Source organism: Geotrypetes seraphini, chromosome 2 (genome assembly GCF_902459505.1).
Source record: "Geotrypetes seraphini chromosome 2, aGeoSer1.1, whole genome shotgun sequence".
Classification (NCBI taxonomy): domain Eukaryota; kingdom Metazoa; phylum Chordata; class Amphibia; order Gymnophiona; family Dermophiidae; genus Geotrypetes; species Geotrypetes seraphini.
Window position 1 is genome coordinate 353,452,468 of NC_047085.1, and position 14,201 is coordinate 353,466,668.

Sequence of the window (14,201 nt, forward strand, 5' to 3'; positions counted from 1 at the left end):
CATACCATAAGAGTTTCTTATACCCTGCAAACATCAACAAGCTTTTCTATTCTTTTAAGAATACTGGAAAATCTGTTACTGTAAATAGGGGATTATCTACTTATTTACTGTAATGAGTATCTGTAAAATAAAGGTGCCTGCTGCAGCAATCAGTCAGAATGGGGCTCCATTTAAAATTTGATTTTTTTCATTGTTTTATCTTGTGTTTTCACAAACCTTGCATTGGTGGTGCTGGTAGTTTTCTCCTCTGCTGCCTTGATGTGTCTATGGTTTGCACCTAATAAGAAATCATACGTATTAAACACTGATAAACAGAACAGCTGAATTATCCAATAAAGAGATGTTTTGTTGTACCTGATTTGCATGTGTTTGATCCCGTTTCCTTGACAGGCGTGCACACGGAGTAATATTCAAACCTGCAAAAGTAAGGGCTGAAATCCTACTCTCAATGTCCGAAATCTAAAATAAAACAAAAAGAAAAACTGAATTTAATTTGGTTTTGCATTTACTTACTGCAACAAATAAATTTTTGCTGGCAAGTTATGTAAGGCTTGATGTGGGAAGAATTACACCCACAAGTGTGTAATGCTGCTTCCTGTTGTCTTTAAATTATTATTTATATCCTATGTTTGGAAAAGCCATAGTAAAGTCTCTTACTCATCTCAGGAAATATAAATAAACCTCTTTTATCATTTTTCGAGGTTTGACCCATATCAGTATGTAAGACAGTTTCAGCTATGTAACAATATGCACAGCTCCTTTTATGAGCCCTCATACTAAGGTACACTAATGGATTTAGCACATGCTAATCATTAACATGCACTAAATGTCCATAGGAATAAAATGGGTTTCCTAGCATTTTACATGTGCTAATCGTTAGTACACACTAAATCTGTTAACACATCTCAGTAAAAGAAGCCATGTGGTATGGAAAAGACATGGGGGAAGCCATTGCTTGCCCTAGATTGGTAGCATGGAATGTTGCTACTCCTTGGGTTTTGGCTAGGTACTAGGGTCCTGGATTGGCACTGAAGCACTGTGGAATGAGGCATTATGACATCACAATCTCAGCTCTGGAATGTTGCTCTCATTGGGGTTCCGGAATCTTGCTATTCTTTGAGATGTTGGAATGTTGCTAATTTTTGGGGTTTTGGCAGGTACTAATGATCTGGATGGCCACTGTAAAAATGGGCTACTGGGCTTGATTGGCCATTGGTCTGACCCAATAAGGCTATTCTTATGTTCTTATGTCTTCTCCTTGGCATGCAGAGTAAGAGGTACCTGCCAATACCCTTTGGTCAAGTCTAAAGTTGAGATAATCAGAGCTCCTCCTAGTGGCTCGATCAGCTCATCCACCCTCAGCGCAAGTCAAGCCTCTAGTTTGGAGACAGTGTTCGTCTTCCTGAAGTCAGTTCAGAACCAGATACTGCCATCTGGCTTTGGCACCAGTACAATGGGAGATGACCAATTGCTGGTAGATTCCTCAGTGACGCGCAGCTCTATCATCTCGGTGACCTCTTTTGCCATGGTCTGTTGCCTGGTCTTTGGAATCTGACAGGGATGCTGCCAGTCTACCGCTCCAGGCTCTGTGACAATGTCATGAGTGGCAAGGTGAGTTCAGCCTGGTTTTAATTAAAACACATCTTGGTTCTGGTGTACCAACTATTCCAGGTCAGCTTTCTGGGCAGGAGAAAGCTGATCAGCAAATGTAACTTGTAGTGGTTCAGATTCCTTTGGACTAGTGCTGCAGTCATTAGGATCCATTTCTTTAACAGACTTACATAGAATATCTTTCCCTTATCTCTTTTGTCAGGTTGGGCTACCTTATAATTGACAGGCCCAGTTTTCTCCACTATTTCATATGGTTCTTGCCACTTATATAACAACTTGTTTTCAGAAGGATACAGGGGGTCTAAAATTCTGTCTCCCAGCTGGAAGACTCTCTGCACAGCTTTCATGTTATAGGCTCAGACTTGTCCTACCTGAGATTTTTCCAAGCAGAGCTTGGCCACCTCCACAGCCTTCTTCATACTTTCCTGCATGGTAAGTACAAACTCAGCCAAATTTCTCCCTCGGCTGGATTCCTCCTCTCAGGTTTCTTGAACTACATCTAGGATTCCTCTTGGTTTCCGCCCATATAACAGCTCAAATGGAGAAAATCCTATTGAGCTCTGGGGAACTTCTTGAATGGCAAACAGCACATATGGAAAGAGGGAATCCCAGTTCTTCTTGTCTTTAGCCACAAACTTTCTAAGCATTTGCTTAAGAGTTTTATTAAAACATTTTACCAGGCCATATGTCTGTGGGTGGTAAACAGACATTTGTAACATCTTCAACTTTAGCTGGGCACGCACCTGCTTCATGACCCTGGACATAAAGGTGGTTCCTTGGTCAGTCAGTATTTCCATTGGGATTCCCATTTTGGAGAAGACTTCTCACATAATAGTAGCCACTATAGTGACTTTCATGCAGAACAATAGCCTCTGGATATCAAGTAGTATAATCTAAAATGACCAAAATGTACTTATTGATCTGAGTAATATGCTCCAGAGATCCCACAAAGTTCATAGTCACTCTCTCCTAAAGGGTGTCGACTAAGGGCATAGACATAAGAGAGGCCGATAGAACCCTTGCAGGACTGCTCAACTGGCAGGTGAGTCAGGATAGACAAAATAATTCTATTTGTTTGCCAGAAAAATCATGCAATAATTTGTTCCTAGGTTTTCTCTTTCCCCATTGACCTTCTAGAGGGTGAGTATAAACTAACTGCACAACTTGCCTATGGTAGGGCTGCAGAACTAACAGCTACTCTATTTCTTCTCCTTCCAGGTTTCCCTTATTCACCCTATATACTAAGTCCTTCTAAACTATAAAGTGTGGCGTTACTATCTTAGAGGGATCTTGATTGCCCAAGGGTAACCCATCCACAGTTACAAAATGAGCCAATGCTTCCCTAGGGGACTCATCCTCAGCCTGGGATCTTTTAAAAACCCCTGGGGACCCACCCCTACTCCATTTGGGCAGGCTATTCAATGGGTCTAGGGCATCCCGTTTCGCTTCTCCTGTTACTTGTAATTTTTCTTGCTGCCATTGGCGGCAGGATTTTGGCACCTTTGGTTCCTCTATATAGAAGTCAGGGTTCTTTAAAGGAAATATCTTGGGAATATCTCTTCCTTATGCTTTGAGAAATCCTGGCCCAAGACAACTGGGTAGCGAAGCCATGGCTTCCAATTGGGCTTTCCCAGCTGGAATCTTGAGGGACACTTGGGCTGTAGGATACTGTCTGTGACCTCCATGAATATATTATAGCACCATAGTCTGGTCATAATTTATTTGCAATTGATTAACAGTTTCTCTTTTTCCATCTGCAGTAGTGCTGCCCAATTTCCAATTTGAATCGATTCACTGATTCACTTCGGGTGAATCGATTTGTTTCTTGTAAAAATCGGCCTCCCGATTCGTTAACTGAGCCTCCCCCTCGCTCCCTAAAGCAGGAGCGGCAGCACTGTATAATAACTGTATCCAGGTACAGCATTCGGACAATCTTATTATATGCAACAGTCAAATAAACCTGCATTAGGGAAAATTCTGTACATTAACCAATACCTTTTTGCCTGCAGAGATATGAAATCACACGTGCTGTATTCGATTACCCTCACATTCTTCCACACCCAAGCACTCCTCTTCACCCGCAATCGGCAATCAGGAACTTCTCCTCTTCCCTCCCCAGTCATCTACCATTTCTCTAGCTCTCCCTTGTCCAGCATGTTTCTCCCTCTACTGCCTGTCCGTGGTCCTGTGATTTTTTTCTCCATGCAGCTCTCAAACCACCTCGACATGGGGACGTCAACGAGGTCAAAACTGTCCCTAAGTCTCAAAGTGCAGCAAGAGGCAAAGCGGAAAACGCACTGAAAAACACATGTGCAATACCCTCCCTGCCTAGTAGCGGTACCTCTCTCAAGCTTAGACCATCCAGCTATGGGATCTCTCCCTCATGCTCCAAACTTGCCACCCCCGCGTCCCACCTTCAAGCTTATTTCTCCAAGGCGCTTGTGACTGGCCCTGCAGTTTTCCTTCCCCCGGCATACCACCACCTCCAACACAACATCTTTCCCTTGGCCGCGTCCCGCCCCACCGGAAACAGGAAGTGGCTGAGGGAAGGCATTGCGTTAGATGTGGCGGGATACCCTAGAAGAAAAACCATGGGGTTCGTTACGGGTATTCTGAGAGATAAGCTTAAAGGTGGGAAGCGGGTTGGTGAGTTTGATGGAAAGGTGCTGTATCGGGATTTGGGGGACAGGCCTTCAAGGGGAGGGGGGACCTAAGTACACGAAGGGAGGAAGGGAAGGGGGGTTCAAAGAGACGAGCATATACCGTACTGGGGGGGAGGGCGGAAGAAATCATGGGTCTAATAACAGAGGAGAAGGAGAGAGATGGTGGACAATGGGATTTAGGGAGGGAAGGAACAGAAAGGGAGAGAAGTTGGACACAAGGGATGGTGTGGAGGGGGGTGGGGGATAGAGATACTGGATGGGAGGGTAGTTGGGAAGAGACAGGGAAAGCTGGTGGATCCTGGGGTGGTGGGGAAGAGGGAAAGATGCTGGATGAAAAGGTAGTTGAGAAAAGGAGATATGGTGGATCTGGGGCTGGTGGGGTCCATCGCTGCAGCTGCGGGGATGGAGATGAAAAAAGGAAAGATGCCAGACCTCCGGGGAAAGGAAGGGGAGGACAGAGATGGAAGATTAATGGTTAGCGTGAAGAAGAAAGAAGCAGACCCTGGCAAGCAAGTTATCAGAAGACAACCAGAGCCTGGGACTAACATGATTTTAATAATGACCAGACAACAAAAGGTAGAAAAAATAATTTTATTTTCTGTTTTGTGATTATATGTCAGATTTGAAATGTGTATCCTGACAGAGCTGATGTTAGAGCACGAATGTGAGCTAGGATTTAACAGAGAGAGGAAAAGTCTTTTTTGTTTGTTTATTTTGTTTACACCACAGTGCCAGTTGAACAAGGGACATTTGACGCCGGCGCACTCATAAGCTCAAGGTGTGAAAAATAATAAAAAACATGCAAATTTGATGCTAAATGCAAAGGTTTTGTTACCAAAATATAATTATTGTTTTTATTTGTTCAATCATGACACCAAAAGAATAAAGCATAATTGCGTTAGCCGTTGCATTGGCGGGAGAACATTATAGTTGCCAAAATGCTGGTCTTCTGATAACGTGCTCAGTTTAAGATCTCAAGTCACTCTATTATATACTTTTGGCTCAGTGTGACATCATCAGTTTGACAACCAATAAAATAACATGGGTGGTCTTAAAAGTTAGACAAAGAAAAAAGTTTCAGAAAATTACATTTGTTTGCTTACATTCATTTCTGAATATGCATTTACATTTTATAACATTTCCAATCAATATTCTTTTTATCCTTCCAAAAAAGTATATTAAGAGAAATCTGCAAAAGTGCTGAAATGTTCTCAGCCCTCTCCATGAGCTGACAGTTTCAAATTTCATTGTCTTTACACAGAAGTCTTCCTAGAAAAGGAGGAGGAGGGGCTGGTTTTCCCCTCTCTATGCTAGAGACTGCTAATTTCCAGATGTTGTGCCCTTTGAATTTCTTTAGGTTGCAAATATATATATATGTTTTTTCAAAACCCATTCTTTTGTTCAATACACAGCCATATAATCATTCCAGGGGCCCTCATTCATTCATTCATAACTTGATTCATTCATATCTCGGCCATTCATATTTAATGCATTCTATATCTTAGTTTAGGACACGTTATCTTCCTAGCCAGCCTAAAGCACATCTGGTATCAATTAACACCACGATGCTAAGAGCCTAAACAAAGACTTGGAAAACAAAATGGATTCCAAAGACAGAGAAGAAACAGCAAAGACAGCAAAACAATAATGGAGTCCATGTATACCCTGTTTTCCTTCATGATCTAGCCTAATAGCAAAGTACATAAAAAGAATATTATTATACCTTCCCTTATATTAATCTGTAGTGTGTTTTTCTGGCCTTGGCTACATTTATATTCAGATTTTTATTCACCAGTTTGTCGTACGCTTCTATTGGGCGTGGCCTTAACTGACGCATATGCTTGTATCTAACTAGAGTTACCCAGAATCATACGAAAAACAGGCACTTAATACTGCACTATCATGTTCTGATATCCATTCCACTACCGTCCCATAAACATCACCCCCTACTGGCCACGAGCCACTACTCCTCACAGTGTGGGTAGGAGAGGGCAAAGGGGGTGAAGAGGCTATAAAAGGGGTGAAGAGGCTATAAAATAAATCCATAAAATGAAGAGTGGAATTGTCCTAATAAGATTGATGACAACAACCTATTATAAAAATGTCCTTCTACTCATCCAATGTTCAATTTACTTTATTCATCCAATAACTCAATAACTCAAAACTGCAGAAAAATGTACAAGGTGCAGGAATTTATTCAATAAAAGATATAAAAACATATATTACATAGATAAAATAAATGTAACCAAAAACTGGTCCTTGTTCTCGTGTGTACCGGACCCGACGTGGCCCGTGTTTCAAAACATACTTATTCCTCAGGGGTACCATATGTAAAACCAAATTGGATAAAACAAACAAAATCTCAAATGGAACAGGCATAAAGTACTCCTGTCTGAGGCGCTGCACTGAGAAACACTAAGGGCTCCTTTTACTAGGGTGAGTTAGGGCCTTAACGTGCGGAATAGTGCGTGCTAGACCTTAACGCCAGCATTGAGCTGGCGTTATTCTAGAAGCATACCGTGCGGTTTAGTGAGCGGTAATTTTGTGCGTATGCTAAAAATGCTAGCGCACCTTAGTAAAAGGAGCCCTAAGTACTGGAGCCGTGTCGGGTAAGGTACACACGAGAACAAGGACCAGTTTTTGGATACATTTATTTTATCTATGTAATCTATGTTTTTATATCTTTTATTGAATAAATTCCTGCACCTTGTACATTTTTTCTGCAGTTTTGTTTTGGTTTTTTTAATGGTAGGAGGAGGCCCTTTTTGGAGGGAGATTCTGATTGGTACAAAACTCTAGCCCTGCTTGAATTCTTATTTTGGGCTCCTGCGGGCTCAGGATAGAAATTTAAGAGGGAACTCAAAGCATGCTAGCAAACTGTATTTTCTTCCACTTCGGGAAGGCTTGGGGCCCCTAATGACTTGTGTGCCCAGGCAATTGCTCTAATGCTAGCCCTGCTCCTGCTTCCCCAGCCATCGTACACAGAGTGTGGAGAAGAATCTTTGGCTCTGATATCCTGTCCATTGTACCATTTGCCGGCGAGGGATCAAAGACTTTGGCTAGCCTGGCTGTCGTGCCATACAAAGTAAAGAAATGGTGAGCAGTGGCAGGATTGCTGAGGCTTCTGAACTTGCTTGGAGGTGTAAGTTAGAACAGGTAACCAGTTCACTGTTACTTTTGAGGAGGAGAAAGGAGAGGAGCAGCTGAAGAAGCAGGTGAAAATAACAGGGTATCTGGGTTTTGAGAGGCAGGAAAGGATGCAGGAGTTGTCCCTAGAATCTACAAAGATAAGAGTGGAGATTACATCTGGGGTTAAACTAACTATGAAGGTGTACCTGAGTTAAAGAGATACAGAAGAGTATCTTAGAAGTGGAGAGTCCTAGAGGAGAATATCAGTGACTGTAAGTGCTTAATACTCTTTGTTTCTTGCTTCTGCCTGCAGTTTTGCTTTTGCAGTGTTTTTTAAAATCTCTTTTGCTCAGACTATATTTGCATACATCATTTTGGTTCAGAAACCCCAGTTCTAGCCTGGACTGAGCTGTGTGCCAGTGGGGAGTGTGCATAGTTATGCCAATTGCTCCCCAGTGATTATTGGTTCCAACTTGGATCCACCAACAAAATATATGGATGCAGTATATACCATACTATTTTTTTATATCCCACAATTTTCTAGGAATCATTGTGGCGTACAATAAAATTGGGATCAGTTATAAAATTAGCAGATTCTAGACAGGGGGTAGGATAGAGATCAGTCATTATGAGGGAAAAGAAATGTCCTTAACATTCTTCTGAAGATGTAATAGAAGGGAACCTGATGCAAGTAAAGGTGTAGATTATTCCAGACTCTAGGGCCCATGAATTTGAAGCTGAGTGGAAAGGGATAATATTGTTACGCAAAAATGTTGAAATTACTCCTTGAAATTCTACACTGTGTTATAGAATGAACCAAAATGTTGAGTTATCAAGTCTGTAGAATATCACAGACAGTAATACAAACATGAGCTGGCATGGTCAAAAATTATTTTACCAAATATTAGCTCACTTTGATGGTTTAATGGTATTTCTTTCCACTGATATCTACTCCTAAACACCCACAGTCAAGCCAAGCACTGCTTCAGCTTATCTTTTACAGTCAACTATGTAAATAGTTTGAAACATACCGCTAGTAAGACAGAACTCCAGACACCAAAAGGAACTAAATGGAACTTTAAGGCAACAATGAAATTCCGAAACATGTGGATGAGAGAGAGAGAGAGAGAGAGTGAAAAAGGCTTTCTCACCTGGCGCTCAGCATGATGGACCTGGGCTGCTGCTGTTGCAACCTGGTCTTCTAGATCAGCTAATTCTGACTCTGTTGTAATACTGTTGATTTTGCGTGCAGAGTCTTCCAGTTCATTCAGCTGGCCTTCTAATCCATATACAGAACCCGCTGTCAGGTAAACCTAGAATGTTAAAATGACTGCACATTATTTTAGATGGAGAGGGTGTGTAGCATAAATGGATAAACTTGAATGCCTATGATACATACAACAAAGGAAAAACTTAGGGCTTTTTTTATCAAGCCGCGCTAGCGGGGTTAACGCGCGCGACTTTTCATCGCGCGTTAAACCCCGCGCTGGCCAAAAACTACCGCCTGCTCAAGAGTAGGCGGTAGCGGTTAGCACGGCCGGCGGTTTAACGCGCGTTAAACCGCTCGCACGGCTTGATAAAAGGAGCCCTTAGTAATGCACATAGAAACAGAAAAATGAAGGCAGATAAAGACCATATGGCCTATCTAGTCTGCCTGTCCTCTTCCTTAGGGATCCAATGTATTTATCCCATGCTTCCTTGAATTCACATTTCTTATCTTCATCACCTCCACCAGAAGACCATTCCATGCATTCACAACCCTTTCTGTGAAAAAGTATTTTCTGAAGTTACTTCTTATTCTATCTCCTTTCAGCTTCATCCTAACATGAAAATAAAGGGGGTGATATTCAGCTCACAATTCTCAGTGTTTGTTTTCTTTTTTCCAAGTTTATTTATAATTTGATATACCGACCATCGGCATGTATCTGGTCAGTTTACAATGCTAAAAATTTAAGGAATAAAATATAAAATTAAATTAAAAACAATACTGTATATTCAGTGCCTTTTTGCCCTCCTAACTTTACCTAATTAGCTGAATATCACCAGAAAACGTCCTCTGAAATATTTAGCAAAATTATTGGGTTAGTGCTGTTTAATATCCCTTTTGCCAGCATTTTTTCCAATTAGCAGCACCTGCTAACCGAATGAGTACCTTTTGAATACTGACCCCAAATATTTCACAAAAATCTATTGAAAATATGACAGAAAATCCTAAATTAAGGAAAACTAGACTAATAAAATTTGTGGTCGCAACAATATATGAAAAAATAAAAAAAAATATTTGAAGCATTTACCTGAAGTAAATTGACAGACCATGGCAATATGAGGCCTTTTGAGAACAGGTGAATAAATATTTTGAGTAGGATAATTTAATTAATTTTGTGTATTATGACTGTTGTGTTTTTATTATGTATGTTTTATTGGGAGCTGCTTAGGCCTTTAAGCGGGTTACAAATAAATTAAATAAAAATAAAAAGTATTTTATGGTAATGCTAGCAAGATACTGTTTAAATAATGCCCTTGTATCGCTCTATGGTTAGGCCGCACTTCGCATACTACATGAAATTCTGGTCACCGTATCTCAAAAGAGATGTAGCAGAATTAGAAAAGGTACAGAGAAGGGCAACAAAAATGATAAAAAGGATGAGACGATTTCCCTTTGAGGAAAGGCTAAAGCAAGCAGGGTTCTTCTGCTTGAAGAGATGGCTTCGGGGGGTGATATGATCGAGGTCTATACAATACTAAATGGAGTGGAAAGGGTAGATGTGAATCACTTGTTTACTCTTTCCAAAAATACTAGCAGGACTAGGGGGCATGCAATAAAACTACTAGATAGTAGATTTAAAACAGACCAGAGAAAATATTTCTTTACACAATGTATAATTAAGCTCTGGAATTCATTGCTGGAGAATGTGGTAAAATCAGTGAGCTTAGCAGGGTTTAAAAAAGATTTGGATAATTTCCTAAAAGAGAAGTCCATAGGCCATTATTGAGATGGCCTGGGGAAATCCACTGCTTATTTCTCCGATAAGCAGCATAAAATCTGTTCTACTACTTGGGATCTAGCAAGGTACTTGGGACCTGAGTTGGCCACTGTTGAAAACAGGATGTTGGGCTTGATGGACCCTTGGTCTATCCCAATATGGCAATTCTTATGTTCTTAATCTTTGAATCTAGTTGCCTTTTAATTTTCATTTTAATTAACAATGACATCCAATATGTTTAAGAAATTAAAAACATGTATTTTAACATATGAGATCTATGGCAGCATAGGCTTTCAGTTACGATGTCCCTGTTTTTAATTTTTCACATTCTACTCTGCCAGTCACTAGGGCCATTGTTCAACAATGGATAGGACTCATGTCATCCTGGGAGCTCTAAACATGCATCAAATGGCTCAAGAAGAAGAAATAGGTCCAGGTCTTCTGTACAGCAGCTCACAATACCAATACCCGACTTCCAAAGTAGATCAAGATACATTTTATTACAGAACATTTAAATAGGAGACATAAACACATAGTAATAGCCTTACTGGATCACAACAATGGTCCATCTAGCCCAGTATCCCATCTTTACGGAGGCCAATTCAGGTCATAAGTATCTGGCAAAACCCCAAAACGTACCTTTTAAACTAGAAACTGAGAGAAGGCTGGCTCAAAAGTGCATGGTTTGGAACAAGGTATCTTTAAAAGCTATCACCCAAAGAGGGAAGATAGGACAGCTTGATAGTGAGGTTGCAACAGAGACCATACAGAGCACACAGATTTTAAAGACTGCAAATTATCCATGTCAACTGATGAGCAATTTGTAAATAGGAATGATAAACATTGCTCAAAATGTCTGTATGCAAATGCCAGAAGACTAAAAAACAAGATGAGTTAGAATATATTGGCTAAATGAAAAGATAGATATAATAGGCATCTCTGAGACGTAGTGGAAGGAAGATAACCAATGGGATTCTGTAATACCTGGGTACAAATTATAGTGTAGAGATATGGTGGATCGAACTGGTGGACGCATAGAATTATATGTTCAGGAGGGTCTTGAATTGAATAGATTAAAAATTCTACAGGAACCAAAACACACTTTGGAATCCATATAGGTAGAAATTCCATGTGTAAAGGGGAAAAGGATAGTGATAGGCATATACTACTATCCACCTGGCCAAGATGAACAGACAGATGCTGAAATGTTATCAAAGATGAGGGAGGCTTGCTAACTGGGTAATTAAAAAAAAAAAAAAAGGCTGATTTCAATTACCAAAAAAATCAACACAGAAATACGCTACTCTCATCCAAAGATGTCAAAATCACTGCCACAAATCACTTCAAAAAAGTGGAGGAAAAAAGACCTCAGTGAACACAGAACTCTGCTCAATTCAAGCTGCTGCTAAATAGTTGAGTGAGCACACAATTATCACAGGCCAAAAAAACTGTGTTGATTTTCTGATAATTTTCTTACTTTAGCCTTTGTGATAATTTTTCTGTGATTTCAATTATCCCAATATTGACTGGGTAAATGTAACAGGACATGCTAGAGAGGTACAATTCCTTGATGAAATCAAGGACTGCTTTATGGAGCAGCTGGTTCAGGAACCGACGAGAGGCGAAGCAATTCTAGACCTAGTCCTTAGTGGAGCACATGATTTGGTGCAGGAGGCAATAGTGCAGGGGCCACTTGATAACAGTGATCGTAACATGATCAGATTTGATATAATTTCTGGAGTAAGTACACATAAGAAATCCAATACATCGCATTTAACTTTAAAAAAAGAGACTATCACATTATGAGGAGAATGGTAAAAAAATATTTAAGAGAAGCAGCCACCAAGGTTAAAAAATTTACATCAGGCAAGTATATTATTCAAAAATGTAAAGTCCCCCAAAAAGGGAATAAAACAAATGTTACAAAAGTAAATCAGTCAAAAGGAATAGGGTCAGATAAATGCTCATCCAAAAACAAGATGCCAAATGAAGTCCAAACACCAATTTTTTGGAATGACAAAACTAGAACGCTCTCAGTTTCCATCAAGAAGATACAACTCAACACGGGGCACTTTAAAAGACTGCATCAGGAGTTGTGATCTTGTGGTAAATATACAACGATATAATATAAATTGAGAGCACGTGACCTGGTAAGTGCAAACAGACACAAACCTCTGTGAATGCAGTATCAGTCACTGTTGCTTCAGTCAGTCAGTGTTCCGCGCATTCATTGCATGCTTACAATGAAATCTATGTGCACACCTCAGCAGTATTTTAAGGTTTAACCTCCGGTGCATATTACATTTTTTACATTTATATTTATAGTTTATATACTGTATGTATTTTTATAGTTTACTTTAATTTCATTTTGCTGTTCTATTTCTTTAGGCTACCTTTTACACTCCTGAGGAAGGCTTATTTGGCCGAAACACGGATCGTGTTGGGGTCCAGTATATATTTCATTACAAAGGACTTTCTATGCCTGTCATGTATTTTTCATACATATGTGCACTTTTAACTTTATTCATACATATATGTACTTTTAATAGGGTTGTGATTTCTTCCTTTGTATTGTATGATACAGTGTTCCGAAAAAGGCGGAGGCGGGGTGTTTTGAAAAGGTGCGGCGGCAGGGGGGAGGGTGTTTTACAACGCTAGGGGAGGGGGGGGTACAAATTTTGTATCTTTGCTACATAAGACGCACCAAGATTTCCATCCCGAGATGTCCTTTTGGGTGGAAAAAAGTGTGTCTTATGGAGCAAAAAATACGGTATATACAGTACATCAATAAAGACATTCTAGAAGAACTTTTCAATGGATTTAAGGCTCCTTTTACTAAGGTGTGCTAGGGCCTTAACGTGTGGAATAGTACGCTAAATTGCCCCGCGCACTAGACCTTAATGCCAGCATTAAGCTGGCGTTATTCTAGAAGCGTACCGTGCGGTTTAGCCTTAGTAAAAGGAGCCCTTAGTCTTCCTTTTATGTAACCCCTATTGAATTCCATAGTATCTTCCCTAGTCTTTGGACTCTGTTTCACTATCTGGATAGTGTCACAGTGGTCAAATCAGATATTTATTGGTACTTAATCACACAATATTTGCTCTAGTGCCAGCTAGTGGTATTTAATAGGGCAGGAGCCCAGGAATTTTGAAAATTGACCTCCCCATATAATAATCTATCTTTCAACAGTATAAATGTTCCAGAAATTCATTTCAGAAGGTCTACACAGTGTTCTAAGACAGCACTCTACTATGCTATAGATACTGACACTTTAAACTTGTGAGTTCATTGCATACCTGTACAATAATAGATTTCAGACTGTTTATGCCAGTGCTAGACAAAGGAAATAGTGGGTCAATGTAGGATGTTACTGGTTTTCCTGAAACAGTAGATATAGATAAATGATACGGCATGCTTACATTTTCTTCCAGTTTGGTGAGTTGTTCATCTAGTTTGCCAGGATCAACAGCTAAAGGACATGGCCCTCTGTCACATGTCTCTGCAGGACAATCTAATGGGCTTGTGGTTTCGGCTATAAGTTCCTCTGTGGCATTGATGACTTTTAGCACTTCTGTTGATATGTTGCAGAGCGAGACAGCAGAGTATTTCTGTTTTGTCCAAAAGCAGACAGGGATAAACAACATCATATTGTTAGCAATTGCATGTAGTGTTTATTTTCTTTTCAGGCTAATATTAGTTTTCATCATCTCTCCAAACAAAATTGTAGAAAATTGAAACTCATGGTTAAATTTTTTTTTTTTTTAAATGTAAATAAATACATCAATTTAAGAAAAGTGAAACATTAAGGGCCTGA

The 14,201-nt window shown here is 40.0% G+C and overlaps 1 protein-coding gene across 4 annotated transcripts in view; it reads right to left on the minus strand.

The window, feature by feature from the left end:
• Positions 1-14,201, minus strand: part of MYRIP (myosin VIIA and Rab interacting protein) — a 438,913-nt gene that overhangs the window by 13,859 nt on the left and 410,853 nt on the right. For all 4 annotated transcript variants that reach the window (XM_033930406.1, XM_033930409.1, XM_033930410.1 and 1 more), the window contains exons 12-15: positions 13,807-13,995; positions 8,555-8,716; positions 355-459; positions 217-277 (exon numbers count right to left, since the gene is read on the minus strand). In XM_033930406.1, the coding sequence (XP_033786297.1) occupies positions 217-277; positions 355-459; positions 8,555-8,716; positions 13,807-13,995 (517 nt within the window). The remainder of the gene's footprint in view (positions 1-216; positions 278-354; positions 460-8,554; positions 8,717-13,806; positions 13,996-14,201) is intronic.